General features: G+C 47.7%; 2 protein-coding genes across 2 annotated transcripts; both read right to left on the bottom strand.

Moving 5' to 3' along the window:
* Positions 1-2787: 2787 nt before the first annotated feature.
* Positions 2788-3894, bottom strand: LOC136516155 (uncharacterized). Its single transcript, XM_066509531.1, has one exon. It carries the CDS (start codon positions 3892-3894, stop codon positions 2788-2790), a length of 1107 nt encoding a protein of 368 aa, XP_066365628.1.
* An 840-nt stretch (positions 3895-4734) lies between these two features.
* LOC136516156 (uncharacterized) lies at positions 4735-5190 on the bottom strand. Its single transcript, XM_066509532.1, has one exon. It carries the CDS (start codon positions 5188-5190, stop codon positions 4735-4737), a length of 456 nt encoding a protein of 151 aa, XP_066365629.1.
* Between the last annotated feature and the right edge of the window lie 9130 nt (positions 5191-14320).

Consider the following 14320-nt stretch of genomic DNA (forward strand, 5'->3'; position numbering starts at 1 on the left):
CCGAGATCTTGTGCAGGCTAAGAAATCCATAGAGGACTTGACTGCTAAGCTGTCCATGGCTGAGAAGAACTAGGCCAGCTTGTGGCGGTCTTTTCTGACGGTGGCCAGTCTCCTTCGGACCTCAGAAGATAATGGGCAAACATGGGGTCAATTTGTTCCTTTGATCCCTGTCCGTCTTCAAAGCTTCGTAAAAAAGGCTGCCCACATCTATATCAAGAACGTCCTAGCTCATGTCCGGGTACTTGCACCGTCAGCTCCTTTGGAGAGACTTGCTGAGGAGGATGAAAGTCTAGAATACTTGGAAGCTGTTGAGAGGGCGGAGCCCGGAGTTGATGCCTTCGCTGGATTTATTTCTGAGCAGTTAGCTATAGAGCTCCCTTCTCCTGATGATGATGTTTAGCTGATTGTACTTGACCTTTGAACTCCATCTTCTGCAAATGAATACTATACTTTTCTTCTTTCTTGAATAAAGATCCCTTATCTTTTGTTGTGGCTTCTTTTTGTTTCTCTGTGTGGATGTCACTGCTTTGCTTATTCCTCAGACAAGTTGTGTACGTGATCAGGATTTCTTCCAAGTAGTTGCTTCGTGACGCGCATCTGTAGCTTTGAGTAGTCGAGTTGTTTTCATTCATCGTGAAATAACTCCTTCATAGGTTGAGTGCTCGTCCGCCTTTCATCCGCATTGTACAAACAACTCGGGGTAGGTCAAGCGTTGGCTTGGTAACCTTCTTAGTCTTCGTCGGGTCTGAAGAGACTTAGGACCGGAGGGCTCCAGCTTCCTTTCAGCTTTCTTGCTCTACTCGGGATGTGGTTGTTATTTCTAGCGCTCGCCTTGGTTGTGAAAACATCATAGGATTGGTTCGGGTTTTAGCTTATCAGCTTTCTTACCCTCATCGGCGGGCTCAAGCATCTTTTCAGCTATTTTGTTCTCGTCTGGTAGGCTTAAGCATATTTTAGCTATTTTGCTCTCGTCCGGTGAGCTCAAACGTCTTTTTAGCTTTTTTGCTCAACCTGGGATATGGCCAGCTTTCTATGGCTCTCGCCCTGGTTGTGAAAACAACCTAGGACTAGTTCGGGTTTTAGCTTATCAGCTTTCTTACCCTCATCTAAGCCTAAAAAGGCTTAGGACCGGCGAGCTCAAGCATTTCTACTATTTTGCTTTCGTCCGGTAGGCTCAAGCATGTTTCAGCTATTTTGCTCTCTTTGGGTGAGCTCAAGTGTCTTTTCAGCTTTTTTGCTCAACCCGAGATGTGGCCAGCTTTCTGTGGCTCTCGCCCTGGTTGTGAAAAACAACCTAGGACTGGTTCAGGTTTTAGCTTATCAGCTTTCTTACCCTCATCTAAGCCTAAAAAGGCTTAGGACCGGCGAGCTCAAGTGTTTCTGCTATTTTGCTTTCATCCAGTAGGCTCAAGCATATTTCAGCTATTTTACTCTTATCTTCTTGTTAAAACAACTCGGGAGAAGCCAAATGTTGACGAGGAACATCATCTTTATTTTATTGATCATAAACGTTTGTCTTGTTCGGCTTTTTGCTACATAACTTCTGCCTTGAGTTCTTTCATGCGTAGAATCTTCTTAGTTGACTGATGTGCCATGTATTTCTGACTTCTATCCCATCTTCAGTCATCAGCTTGTATGTGCCTAGTCCAGTGACTTTTGCGATAATGAAAGGACCTTCCCATGGGTTGAGTAGTTTGTGGCGTCCGTTATTTTTTTGTATTCTTCGTAGTACTAAGTCTCTGATTTGAAGTGATCGAGACCGAGTACTCTTGTTGTAGTGGCGTCTTAAGCCTTGGAGATATCTTGCGGACTGAAGGGTAGCGTTTACTCTGACTTCTTCTGTACTGTCGAGTTCTAATCTTCGAGTGTGTTATGCTTCTCCTTCATCATATTGCTCAATCCTTGGTGATGTCCAGATCAGATCGGCAGGTAATATGGCTTCTGATCCGTATACTAGGAAAAAAGGTGAGTATCCGATGGCTCTGCTTACTTGAGTTCGTAGCCCCATACTACTTTGGGTAGTTCTTTAGTCCATTTGGATCCATAGTCCTATAGTTCTTCATATAATCTGGGTTTTAATCCGGCTAGTATGAGTCCATTAGCCCTTTCTACTTGTCTGTTGGCTTCTGGATGTGCGACTGATGCGTAATCTATGCTGAAGCCACAATCCTGTGCCCAACTTTGGAATTCTATAGCTGTGAAGGGGGAACCCAGATCTGTGATGATTCGATTGGGCATGCCAAAGCAGTGTATAATGTCTTGGATGAACTTGACTGCTTTGGCTGCGCTGTATTTCACGAGTGGTTTGTATTCAATCCATTTAGTGAACTTGTCGATTGCCACAAAGATATACTTGAATCCGCCTTTTGCTTTCTTGAGAGGCCCTACTTGATCCAGCCCCCAGCAGGAGAAAGGCCAAGCGGGCGGTATGCAGATGAGTTTGTGTGCTGGGATGTGTGCTTGTCTTGCAAACATTTGGCAACATTTACACTTTCTGATGAGTTCTTCTGCGTCTTTTAAAGCAGTTGGTCAGTAGAATCTGGTGCGGAATGCTTTGCCGACCAGCGTTCTTGAAGCGGCATGATTTCCACAACAACCTGAGTGGATTTCATCTTGGATCTCTTTGCCTTCTTCTGTTGAGATACATTTTAGGAGTACCCCTGATGATGCGGCTCTTTTGTAGAGTTTGTCGCCTACTAGGACGTAATTCTTGCTTCTCTGAACAACTCAGGTAGCTTCTTCTTTGTTTGCAGGCAACTTATTTTCTTTGATATAATCAATAAAGTCCTAAGTCCATGAGGTGGTGACTACCAAAACCTTGATGCTCGGAGCTGGGAGGTCAGGGGTTATTTCACTAGGTTGTTTGACAGAAGGAACTGATAGCTCTTCTACAAACACGCCCGGTGGGACCTTTGCCCTGTCCGATCTAAGCTTGGCAAGGACATCTGCTGCAATATTTGAATCACGTAGGACATGTAGAATTTCTAATCCTTGAAAATGTTTCTCGAGTTTTCGTATTTCAACACAGTAAGCGCCCATGTTGTCTTTGGTGCAGTCCCAATCTTTGTTGACTTGGTTGATGACTACTGCTGAATCGCTGTAGACAAGTAGTCGCTTGATCCCAAGGGTTATGGCTACTCGGAGCCTGTGGATAAGGGCTTCGTACTCTGCTTTGTTGTTTGTAGCTTGCCATAATATCTGTAGGACATATGTGAGTTGCTTTCCATCTGGGGAGATGAATAGAACGCCTGCTCCAGCTTCGCCTAGTTTGAGTGATCCATCAAAGTACATCTTCCAATGGTCGAGGATGGCATCTGGCGTAGGTTGTTGGATTTTCGTCCACTCGGCAATGAAGTCAGCAAGGGCTTGAGATCTGATTGCCTTTTGTGGGGTGAAATTGACGTTGAGAGCGCTGAGTTCAACTGCCCACTTAGATATGCAGCCTGTTGCATCTCTATTGTGTAGGATGTCTCCGAGTGAGAAATCTGTTACCACCGTAATTTTGTGGCTTTCAAAATAGTGATGAAGCTTGCGGGAGGTGATCAGGAGGGCGTAGAGTAGTTTTTGTACATGCGGGTACCGGATCTTTGATTCTGACAGTACCTCACTGATGTAGTATACGAGACGCTGTACTTTGTTTGCGTGCCCTTCTTCTTCTCTCTCTACGACTATTGCTGCGCTGATCACAGTAGAGGTTGCCACAATGTACAACATCATGTCTTCGTGTTTCTTTGGTGGTGTGAGAACGGGCGAGGAGGTGAGGTACGCCTTAAGGCTTTCAAAAGCCTCCTTGGCTTCCTCTGTCCACTCGAACTTGCCTGTCTTCTTTAGAAGCTTGAAAAAAGGTAGTCCTTTTTCATCGAGTCTTGATATGAACCGATTGAGGGCCGCCATGTAGCCTATCAATTTTTGCACATCTTTGATATATCGAGGAGGGCCCATCTCTGTTATAGCTCGAATTTGCTTGGCACTGGCCTCGATTCCTCGATGACTGACCAAGAATCCGAGTAGTTGTCCTGATGGTACTCCGAATACACACTTGTTCGGGTTCAATTTCTACTTCCACTTCTTCAGGTTTTTGAAAGTTTGTCTCAAGTCTTCGATTAGTATGTTTGAGTTCTTTGTCTTTACTACCACGTCGTCCACATAAGCTTCCGCGTTCTCGCCAATTTGCTCACCAAGTCATGTTTGGATAGCTCTCTGATAAGTAGCTCCAGCGTTCTTGAGTCCAAATGACATGGTTTTGTAACAGTAGGCGCCGAACGGAGTGATGAAAGATGTCTTGCTCTGATCCTCTTCCTTCAACGTGATCTGATGATATCCTGAATAGCAATCAAGGAAGGATAATAGGGCAGATCCTGCTATTGAATCAACTATCTGATCGATGTGTGGTAGTCCAAACTGGTCTTTTGGACAATGTTTGTTAAGGTCTATATAGTCAACGCACATGCGTCACTCGTCCGTGTTCTTTTTCTGTACCAAAACTGGGTTAGCCAGCCAATCTGGATAAAGGATTTCTCTTATGAACCCTGCTGCCATTAGCTTCACAATTTCCTTTTTGATTGCTGCCTTCTTGTCAGGTGAGAATCGTCGTAGTCGTTGTTTCACTAGCTTGGAGCCTTCATTAATGTCAATTCTATGCTCAGTCAACTCCCTTGGGACACCTGGCATGTCGGCCGGCTTCCAAGCAAAGATATCTTTGTTGTCCCGAAGAAAGTTGGTGAGCGCGAGTTCCTATTTCGTCGAGAGGTGGGCACTGATGGTGGCCGTCTTGGAGAGGTTACCGGTGCCTAGGTCGATTTGCTTGATGTCGGCTTCTTTTGGTGGTGCAAGGATGCTGGGCCTCTTAGCCGGGATCTCTAGTTCTTCCGAGTTCATTTCTGCAGCAATAGTGGTTATCTCTTCCCTTCTGCTGGCAGCTTGTGCCTTGGCTGCAATTTGGATTGCCTGAACATCGCAGTCAAAGGCACGCTTGAGATCACCTCGGAGAGAAAGAACACCGCTGGGTCCTGGCATTTTAAGTAAGAGGTATGGGTAGTGTGGAATCGCCATGAATTTTGCCAATGCTAGTCGCCCGAGGATGGCGTGATATGATGACTCAAAGTCTGCAACCTCAAATTTAATGAATTCTGTACGGTACTTTGAGGGGGTTCCAAAAGTAACCGGTAGAGTGATTTGTCCAAGTGGCATGGCTGCTTTGCCGGGTACTATACCGTAGAAAGGGACACTTGTTGGGGTAATCATCTTAGCGAGTTGTAGCCCCATCTTCCTTAGCGTTTCTGAAAAGATGATGTTGAGCCCAGCTCCCCCATCAATTAGCACTTTTGTGATGGTCATTCCTGCAATTGTCGGATCCAAAACTAGTGGGTAGTGACCTGCGTTCCCTACGCTGGTCCATTGGTCTTCCCTTGAGAACTGGATTGGATACTGCGACCAATTGAGGTATCTAGGAGTAGCCGGTTCTGCTGCCATGATGGTTCGTAGGCCAGTTTGTCTTGGTGCTTGCCCCTAGAACCTAGGACCCCGGTAAAGATCACTGCTACCGTCCCCTTGGACTTCTGGAATCCCTTATCTTCATTGTTGTCTTCGTCTTTTTTGTGGTTGTCTTCCTTCTTGTCCTCCTTCTTATCTTTCCTCGTATAATGATCAATGAAGAAATAGCATTCTCCGGTTGAGTGATTTGCTTTAGGGTGCCAAACACAACGCATATTTTCAATGTCTTCATACTTTCGGGGTTTGAAAATTTTCTTTGACTTGTCTGCCATTGCTATGGTGTTGTCGGGTCCGCGCTTTCTTTCCTGATGCTTATTGTTTTGGCGATTTTGTCTGTCCTGGTTGTCCCGGTTGTTCTGGCTCAAGCTTTCCTGCCTGCAGGATGTTGTTCTGGCGGGTAATTTTGAGCGGGTTCTTCCGTCGTGCATCTTTAGAGCTGCTGACCGGAAAATATCCCGAAGCTGTTCTTGTTCTTCGTCGGGGTGAGAGATTGCTTCAAGTTCTTCTAGCGCTTCTCGGATCCTGTTGAAAGGTGCATTTGCCACGTGTTTTTCTTCTGCCTCTAGCTGAGATTTCTTCTTATTGTACTCGGCCAGATCTGACTCATATCTGATCCAAGCTTCTTTGCGCTGTCTGGCATGGCATTGGCGTCCCTGCTTCAATTTATTCCTCTTTTCTCTAGCTTGCTTCTGGCTCTCTGTTTCACCTTCATACCCCTGGGTGAACGGCGATATATTCGATTCGGATTCGTCTGAGGATCTGACGTCAGGTGCTTCTGGAGGATCCAATAGTGATCGGGGACGACGAACCATCAATATTTCCCGAGCATGAAGTGGTCCGTTATCGATGTTAATTTCCTCATTATCCGAGTTGTTGAGCACTTCAGTGGAGGCTTCAGTGTCGTAGATCGATTCTCCTTCTTGGTAGGGTAGAGTTGTCGTAATTGTTGTGTCGATAAGTTGGGTACTTTCATCTTTAGGGATAGAGCCCGGCCAATGGACGATGCAGTTTTGAGATGTTATAGTCTGTACCAAACCTTCCTGAGCTCCTCTCAATTGCACTGTTCGCACTGGACTGGTGGGTTCTCCGAGCTATGTCTGACGGGATGTTGCCATGTCGTGGAGCCCACTCGGGAAAGGTCCCGACTTCTTGAAAGAACTTCGGACGTATTCCGAGTTGAATTCTTGATAGGCTGAGGCTGCGTTGCGGAGTCCTAACGGAAAAGAACTTGGATTGCCATCGAAAGAACTCGGGTAAGACTCCATGTCGGATGCGGAGCCTGAGTTTGAGTCGGATGCGGTCAGCCACGAAGCCCGAGTTGGATCGGACATCACAAGTCGCTCGAGTCTTCCAGCGAGTTGGTTCACCGTAGTCATCGAAATTTTGAAATCTTCATTGTGATCTGAACCTTCGAGGAGTCGGCTTTGGAGCTTGCCGTCGTCGTCCACCTCGCAGACCCATGATCCAAAGATCAATGTTGATCCCCTTGAGGAGATCATCTTGTCGAGGTCCGTCGAGCTCTCGGATGCAATTTCACCGAAAGCCCCTACCTGGCGCGCCAGCTGTCGATGTTTTACCACCGATATCCTGCCACGGGGGTACCCAGGGTAGTTGTTCGGGCTTCGGCGTATGCAGAACTTGGCGGTTAACGCAAGAGACAGTCAATTTATACTAGTTCGGACCCTCAACCGTGATCGAGTAATAGCCCTACGTCCAGTGCTTTTGCGTTGGATTGATTGGAATATTGCGCTACAATCGTTCTTCCCTTTTGGGTGCCCACGGCCTCTCTTTATAAATAGAGAGGGCCGTCGTGCAATTACAATCCTAGTCGGATCCACGGAAGGTGTCCTGAACTACATACAGAAGGTACTTTCCATAGGAATCCGCCTAGTCTGGCCTATTCTACTCGGATTCCGTGTAGCAGTCGCTGCACCTCTTCTCGCTTCTGTCCGTGGGTCAGGCCAGGGCCCATGGTCCGTAGTTGTTTTGCTGGGGAGTCCTGTGGGTCCCACATCGACAGCGTCCGTGTTCGCGGTAGGGGCGGCAGCTGCCGGCTCTGTCTTCGCATCCCTCAACCATGAGCTACTCGGCTACGGTAAGCAGAGCTCCACTGGAAGTCTGGAATGGCGTTTCGTTCTTCATGCAGATTTGGTCTTACTCGTTCAGCTACAAGCCTACAAATGGCTGTACCTTTCGCTTTGTTCGGTGGTTTATTTAAGCAAGCAAATACAATATATAATGATCTTATCTTACGTATAAACGTATGTTATCTTGCATAAAAAAGGCCATTTAAAATATTTTTCGTAATCAATCTGTTAATGCCAATCTTGACCATACTGAAACTGATCTACAAATAATCCGGCGGAAATGTTTCATGTCTACCATATATAATGGGATGATGTCAAACTATTCTGCAGACGGTGTCTGATTTACTAGCACGCTCTTCCTTATATTGATGAAACTGCTGAAATAAACTGCAAAATGTATAGTTTTGTGTTGTGTTTCTGACATATTTTCACTGTTGTTCATGTCATCATGTGTTTTTGTGTCCAGATCAATGTTTTCCTAAACGGTAAATGGTAGACAGTCGGCGAGGTCTCGTGTAGCGTTTAGACCGTGTACACGGCGTGTACACGGTTTTACACGGATTACTCGTTTTTACTTTATTTGTAAAAATAACTATAATAACCTGTGTATATATTCCTATAACATAGATAATATCATAATATAGAATTACACAACAACGGTTAGTCCAATAATATAGAATTAAGAACCTAAGTGCTAGACCTAATAGCCTAAGTGCCTAATAAAATACTCCATCCATCCCAAAATAAACATTTGTAGTATTTTGAAAATAATTTATTTTCAAAATATTACCCAGTGTTCACCTACACGGCCGTGTAGACCGATTACACGGCCGTTTTTTACCGTTTACACGGCGATCCCGTGTAACCTACCGTTTATGGCCTAAACTGCACGTTCGGCTACCGAGTAGCGATTACACGTCGAGTAATCGGTCTACACGGCCGTGTAGGCGAACACTGGTCCAGATGTGGGTGTGATGAGCGGCTGCATCATCTTCATCCAAAAGGACCTCCATATCACGGAGGTGCACCGAGAAGTACCCTCCCCTCTATTAGATTTCAGGCCTCGCAACATTTGCAGCTTTGGACATCTTTCATTGTCTGATATTTCAATTGCAGCTTTACAGAGTTGCTCCTTCTATAGTTTACATGCATGTACCTTAATTCTCAGAGTGGACCTTATCCTTCTTCGTGAGGGGGTAACTATTCTTTCCCTATCCTCTTTGGTTCAATGTAATTGCTACTACCTACAATATTTTTATTATAGAAAAAATCATGCAAGGTCAGAGTTTAAAAAGAACTGGCTAATTATAAAAGTTCCTGACCTAATCCCACATCCAAACTTGACCCCAAATAACTTTCTGGCCCTGCGCTTGTGATAGGTACCTACAATACTTAGCTGAATTGATTTCCATCTAGGTTGCAGCTTAACGATAATCATCTAGTTCCTGGATGTCCATTTATCTATTGCAGGGGCAAACGAGGATTGATGTTGCCAAGTTAAGTTTCATAAAGCCATTGTCATTGATTAGTGCTGCAAGTTAGGTTCCATAGGCACGTCATCATCATATAGATGGATGCACTAAGAGTTTTAGTGTTTTGCCTCCGTTTGTCCCAGGTAATGTAATACTCAGGCTTGCAGAGTTGCATGCATTATCTGCACCAAACAATGTAGTACCATATACGGTGAATGTACACTAATGTGGCAGTTACTATCATAAAATAGTATTACATGTTCAACAGATATTCAACCAATAGCCTGTCACATAAATATCATCGCCCTGTTCGCGTGAGCTTATCAGCCAAATCAGCTAGCCATTTAGCAGTGCTTTTCTCTCACAATAAATCAGCGAACAAGTAATTTCAGCCATGGCTTATCAGCCAAGCGAACAGGGCGCAATGCTTTTTATTCAGCTACTTATGGTGATTCTGATACCTGCAGCCGCTAGATGGTTGTTTTCTATAAGCTTATTGCCCTCTTCAGTTTTTGTGATTATTTTTAGCCTATGTCAGTAGAGGCAGCAGCTCGGTAACATTGGAAGCCATTTGGTTGACCTGACAGAGAACAAATTGTATGCTATGATGATCGGTGCAAACTAATTAACTAAAAACATCGGCTCCTATAGACTAACACACTTTTGAACAGTCAATACAGGCGCGGCGAAGCGCGCCTATCGTCCTAGTCTTCATCATCGACGATAGGAGCGACCACCCAATGAGCCACGGTCTCCATCTTGACGAAGAAGCTTTCATAGAAGCTTTAATTTTTTTTAATGCTGCAACAATTGGCAATAGTTGTCGGCCACCAGCCATCACAACGTCGAGACATATGAGATCTGTCACTTCAAGGAACGCAGGCAACTTCAAGGAACGCAGGCAACCCCGAGTCGTGAACGAAGAAACAACATAGAAAGGGAAGACGACATCAAAGCGAACAACAAAACGAGAAAATTGCATATTTAGGACTCTAAACGATGCGCTTCGCAAATATAAGACTCCAAACATCATTTTCATAAAAATGACCCTTGAAACATTGGCTTCTTGAGTCTCTTTTCTTATCTTAATACATGTATTTATTCCCTAAAGTGATTCCTTTACCCTTCAGTCGTTTAGACGGTGATTTGAAAGCCTCCGGCGCTGGCTCTGTCTGGGCTGGCCGCCTGCCACCGACAGGGCAGGCTGACTGGCTGCCGCCACCGGTTACCTTAGCTCATGCAGATGGGTACGTAAGGTTGCCAGCGCATTGGAAGCCGTGATAATCAGGGTGAGAGACGGTGGTGTTCAGCTGGTAGGTGCCAACTGGCCGTGGCCGTTCTCCCCATTGCCTGGCAGCGTCTGCGCCTGCAGGCACTGATGGTTGCTGACCATGTCCACGTCGTTGCCACCGTTGATGTACTGAATCACACCGGACGCGGGCTGCATCATGCTGGCATTATTCAGCGGAAGCGGCTCGGCACCGTCCCACATGAGCTCGTCGACCCAGGCCTGGATGTCATCGAGGCCGTCGCCGCCGACGAACGGAGGACCCCCTCGCCCAATGACCAGCACGACAGCGTCCGAGTGTCCGACGACACCTGCTGCCCAAGCTGCTGGGCATTGTCGTCGGCGACGCCCAACGTCTTCTGCCTCTCAGCCGTGGTCAGCAGCCCCGCATCAATGGACGCGAGCAGCTCCTCTAGGTTCATGTCCTTCAGTATCGCCTCGCCGGGGCACGCGAGCGGGTTTAGACCCTGCCTCCACTTCTTGTCGAGCCTGCGCTCCTCCTTGCCCAGCTGGCTGTTGATGCAGTCCAGGTGCGTGTGCTTCGCCCGCGCTTGTCCGCTGGCAGCCTGCGGTACCTGTCGATGACGACGCTCGAGTCGGACTCCCACACGGCCGGTGCGCCGTCGGGGCCGGCGCAGACGACGAGCGCGATGTCGACGTCGCAGAGCTTCGTGAGCTCTTTCGCCTTCTTCACAAGCCCCACCTTCCTCCGCTTGAAGACCTTGACGCGATCCTGTGCGTCGCCGATGAGGTTCATCTGGATCTTGCCGCGCGGCATGGATCCTGCTAGGTACGTGCGTACCCGGCGGCGGCGTGGACACGAAACGACAGATGGAAAACCAAACGTCGGCTCATGCAGATGGGTATGTAAGGCGGTTTAGGTAGGAAATACATGTATTAGGAATTAAAAAGAGATGAAATACAACAAATGTCGTGGCAATGGTTATTTTTACGAAGACGATGTTTGGAGTCCTATATTCGCGAAGCGCATTGTTTGGAGTCCTAAATATGCAATTTTCTCCAACAAAACACAAACCTGATTTCTCAAGTTTGTGGACTACATACCACACAAGATCCTCCCCAGAACACATACCGTCTGTCACAGGTCCAATACGGACTGTGACCATCAAGGAAGAAATTGGGCCAAAAGGGGCCCATAAAGGGGGCGTCGCCGACCTTGGCGGCCCGACCTAGAGGAGGGACGGGCCGCCGCCTCCGCAGCCGTCCAACCTTCCTACGTTATCTTCGGTTACCTAAATCTAGCTTGAGTTGTTTTAGGGAAAGTTTGTTAAAGATAGGAAGTTAGAGTTTTGTTTAGAATGGAGGAATCCAATTATTATAAGGATCTCCTGGGAATTGCTTAAAGCCCAAGTCTCCCCGAACTATAAATACGAGGGACCTTGTATCCGTTGGGACTTAATAAAGAAATAGCCTAAATGCATTTATTCTTCTTCTCTCTCTCCTCTTAGCCCTAAGCCGCCACCGCCCTCACCCGCGCGCCGCCCCCTGCCGCCGCCTCTCCTCCTCGCACCACCGCCCTACGCCGCAGATCCACCGCCCTACCCGCCGTGCCTGTTACAGCTGGTATCGCGAGTCCAGATCGATCCATGGCCATCACCACCGCCGCCATGAAGGAGCTATTCCAGGAGTTCTCCACCAACCTCTGAACCAAGCTCGACGAGATGCATCAGCAGGTGATCAACCTCAACGCCCGCATCCACGACATCGAGCAAACGCAGATTCACGAAGGACGCATCGTGGATGAGTAGAGGCTCAACCACGAGGCGACCATGGAGGAGATTGCAACCAAAACGAGACGTGTTATGCTCACTGCCGGCAAATCTTATATCCAACAACAACTTGGTGATCTAACTGCCTCGACACCTCCTATGGCGCCAGAACAGCCTCAGCCAGAGGTAGTCCTAGCATTGGCGGCATCGCCAAAGAAGGAGGTACCGTCACCACAGCATCAGGCATAGGACGACATTCTGCCATTGCAGGAACCACGAGAACAGCAGCCCAACGCAACGCAACAGGTTCGACATGCTGTTCAATCTGTTTATTCGGTCTCACCTATGTCAGTTACATACCATCTAGAGCACCTTCCCTTCACCACCAGTCTCACCGCACCATCGTACGATGGCTCGGGAGATCCTGCACCATGGCTGGCACGCATGGAACGACTCGCAGAACTATGCCGTCTGACAGAGGAGCAACGTGTCTGGTACGTGGCCTTTCACTTGACGGACAGGGTAGAACGCTGGTACATGCGCTCCACTGAGGAGGCGCCCATCACCGAATGGACGCGCTTCGTCGAGGGCGTCACAAACAACTTCGGCCCCAACCGCGACACCGACAGCGACATGGCACCACCTCGCCACGTCGACCATGTGAACGACTACATCAACAAATTCATCGATTACGCCCATCGCATCAACCTCAACAGCGAGCAGCACCAAGTCAGCCTCTTCGTCCTCGGCCTACGACCAGAGCTCCGAGAGGCGGTCGTTCCCTTCTTACCACGATCGATGGAGGCAGCCATCGGCCTCGCCCGCAGTTTGGATGCTCCAATAGTTATTCAGGCTGCCCCTCCACCAGCATTAGCTCCAACCAGGCAAGGTCGCCGACACAACCAGAAAGAGAGGGCGCCCACACCCCCTCAATCGACTTAAACGGCGCCACCAGAAGCCCGAGCACCCGTGCCAAAGAACGGCTACACCTCACTAGCCGATCTTAAGGCCCGACGTGAACTTCAGCAGGCCACTTCAGCAGCTTCACCGACACCAACAGCTCATCAATAGAACATGGGTACAAATAAGGACGTTCCGCGCTGCAAAGACATTACTGACGTCATCATTAAGCTTCGCATGGCTAGCGGAGACGAACGCGAGCTACAGATCATCTACGACACCATTACATTCCAAGCAGTAGCACTAGCTTGGACAATTCGAGAGGGCATCATCTACTATGAGAACAGCTTTTACGTTCTGGCCACCTCACCGCTACTGCAGGACATCCTGGACTCGATTGGTATGACAGCTTCACACCTTCTTGCAATTGGTTTCCATTCAGCAACATCAGATCCAGCATGGCAAGCGTTTCCGTCAAGCATACTTCTCTTGGAGACATGGCCGCAACACCAACTACCAGCAGCAACAATTGCCCTCTTCTACGATAACGACCAGATCTTTATCACCATTAATGATGTCTGCATCGACCAATACCAGCCAAGTGGTTACCCACTCGTTTCACCCCCCTATGACATGACAGGAAATACGCTCTTTGGTACAATGCATGACAGGAAATATGCTCTTTAGGGAACTGTTAACGTAGGACAGGTACATTCGTTTCCACGACCTCCTCGGGTTATGAAAACGATTCACTTTACAGGAACCCACCTCGCTCGGCTTTAAATGAGGCCAAGTACGCCTTTAACAACACCCAAAAGGGCGCAACATACGACTACATCATTTCAGGATACTTTGGCTCCTTCCATTACTCCTTCATTTTCGCTACAGCTGGCGAACCCAACTACGAAGCATTTGGGGATGTCATAGTCCAATTGCTGGACATCCCATGGGGTGTTCGCCAACCAACGACGACTTCATCTTCATGGCGAATGTTTCAGCACGAGGACACGCTGATCGGAGAAGAGGGGAGTTCTGTCACAGGTCCAATATGGACTGTGACCATCAAGGAAGAAATTAGGCTAAAAGGGGCCCATAAGGGGGGCGTCGCTGACCCTGTGGCCCGACCTAGAGGAGGGAGGGGCGCGCGGCCTAGGCGCCGTGGCCACCGCCTCTGCAGCCGTCCAACCTTTCCACGTTATCTTCGGTTACCTAAATCTAGTTTGAGTTGTTTTAGGGAAAGTTTGTTAAAGATAGGAAGTTAGTTTGTTTAGAAAGGAGGAATCCAATTACTATAAGGATCTCCTGGGAATTGCTTAAAAAAGCCCAAGTCTCCCCGGACTATAAATACGA

The sequence above is a fragment of the Miscanthus floridulus genome, chromosome 17 (genome assembly GCF_019320115.1).
Source record: "Miscanthus floridulus cultivar M001 chromosome 17, ASM1932011v1, whole genome shotgun sequence".
Classification (NCBI taxonomy): domain Eukaryota; kingdom Viridiplantae; phylum Streptophyta; class Magnoliopsida; order Poales; family Poaceae; genus Miscanthus; species Miscanthus floridulus.

Coding starts and splice junctions, on each gene's coding strand:
- LOC136516155 (XM_066509531.1), bottom strand. CDS start 3,894: ATGGCGGCCCTCAATCGGTTCATATCAAGACTCGATGAAAAAGGACTA.
- LOC136516156 (XM_066509532.1), bottom strand. CDS start 5,190: ATGCCACTTGGACAAATCACTCTACCGGTTACTTTTGGAACCCCCTCA.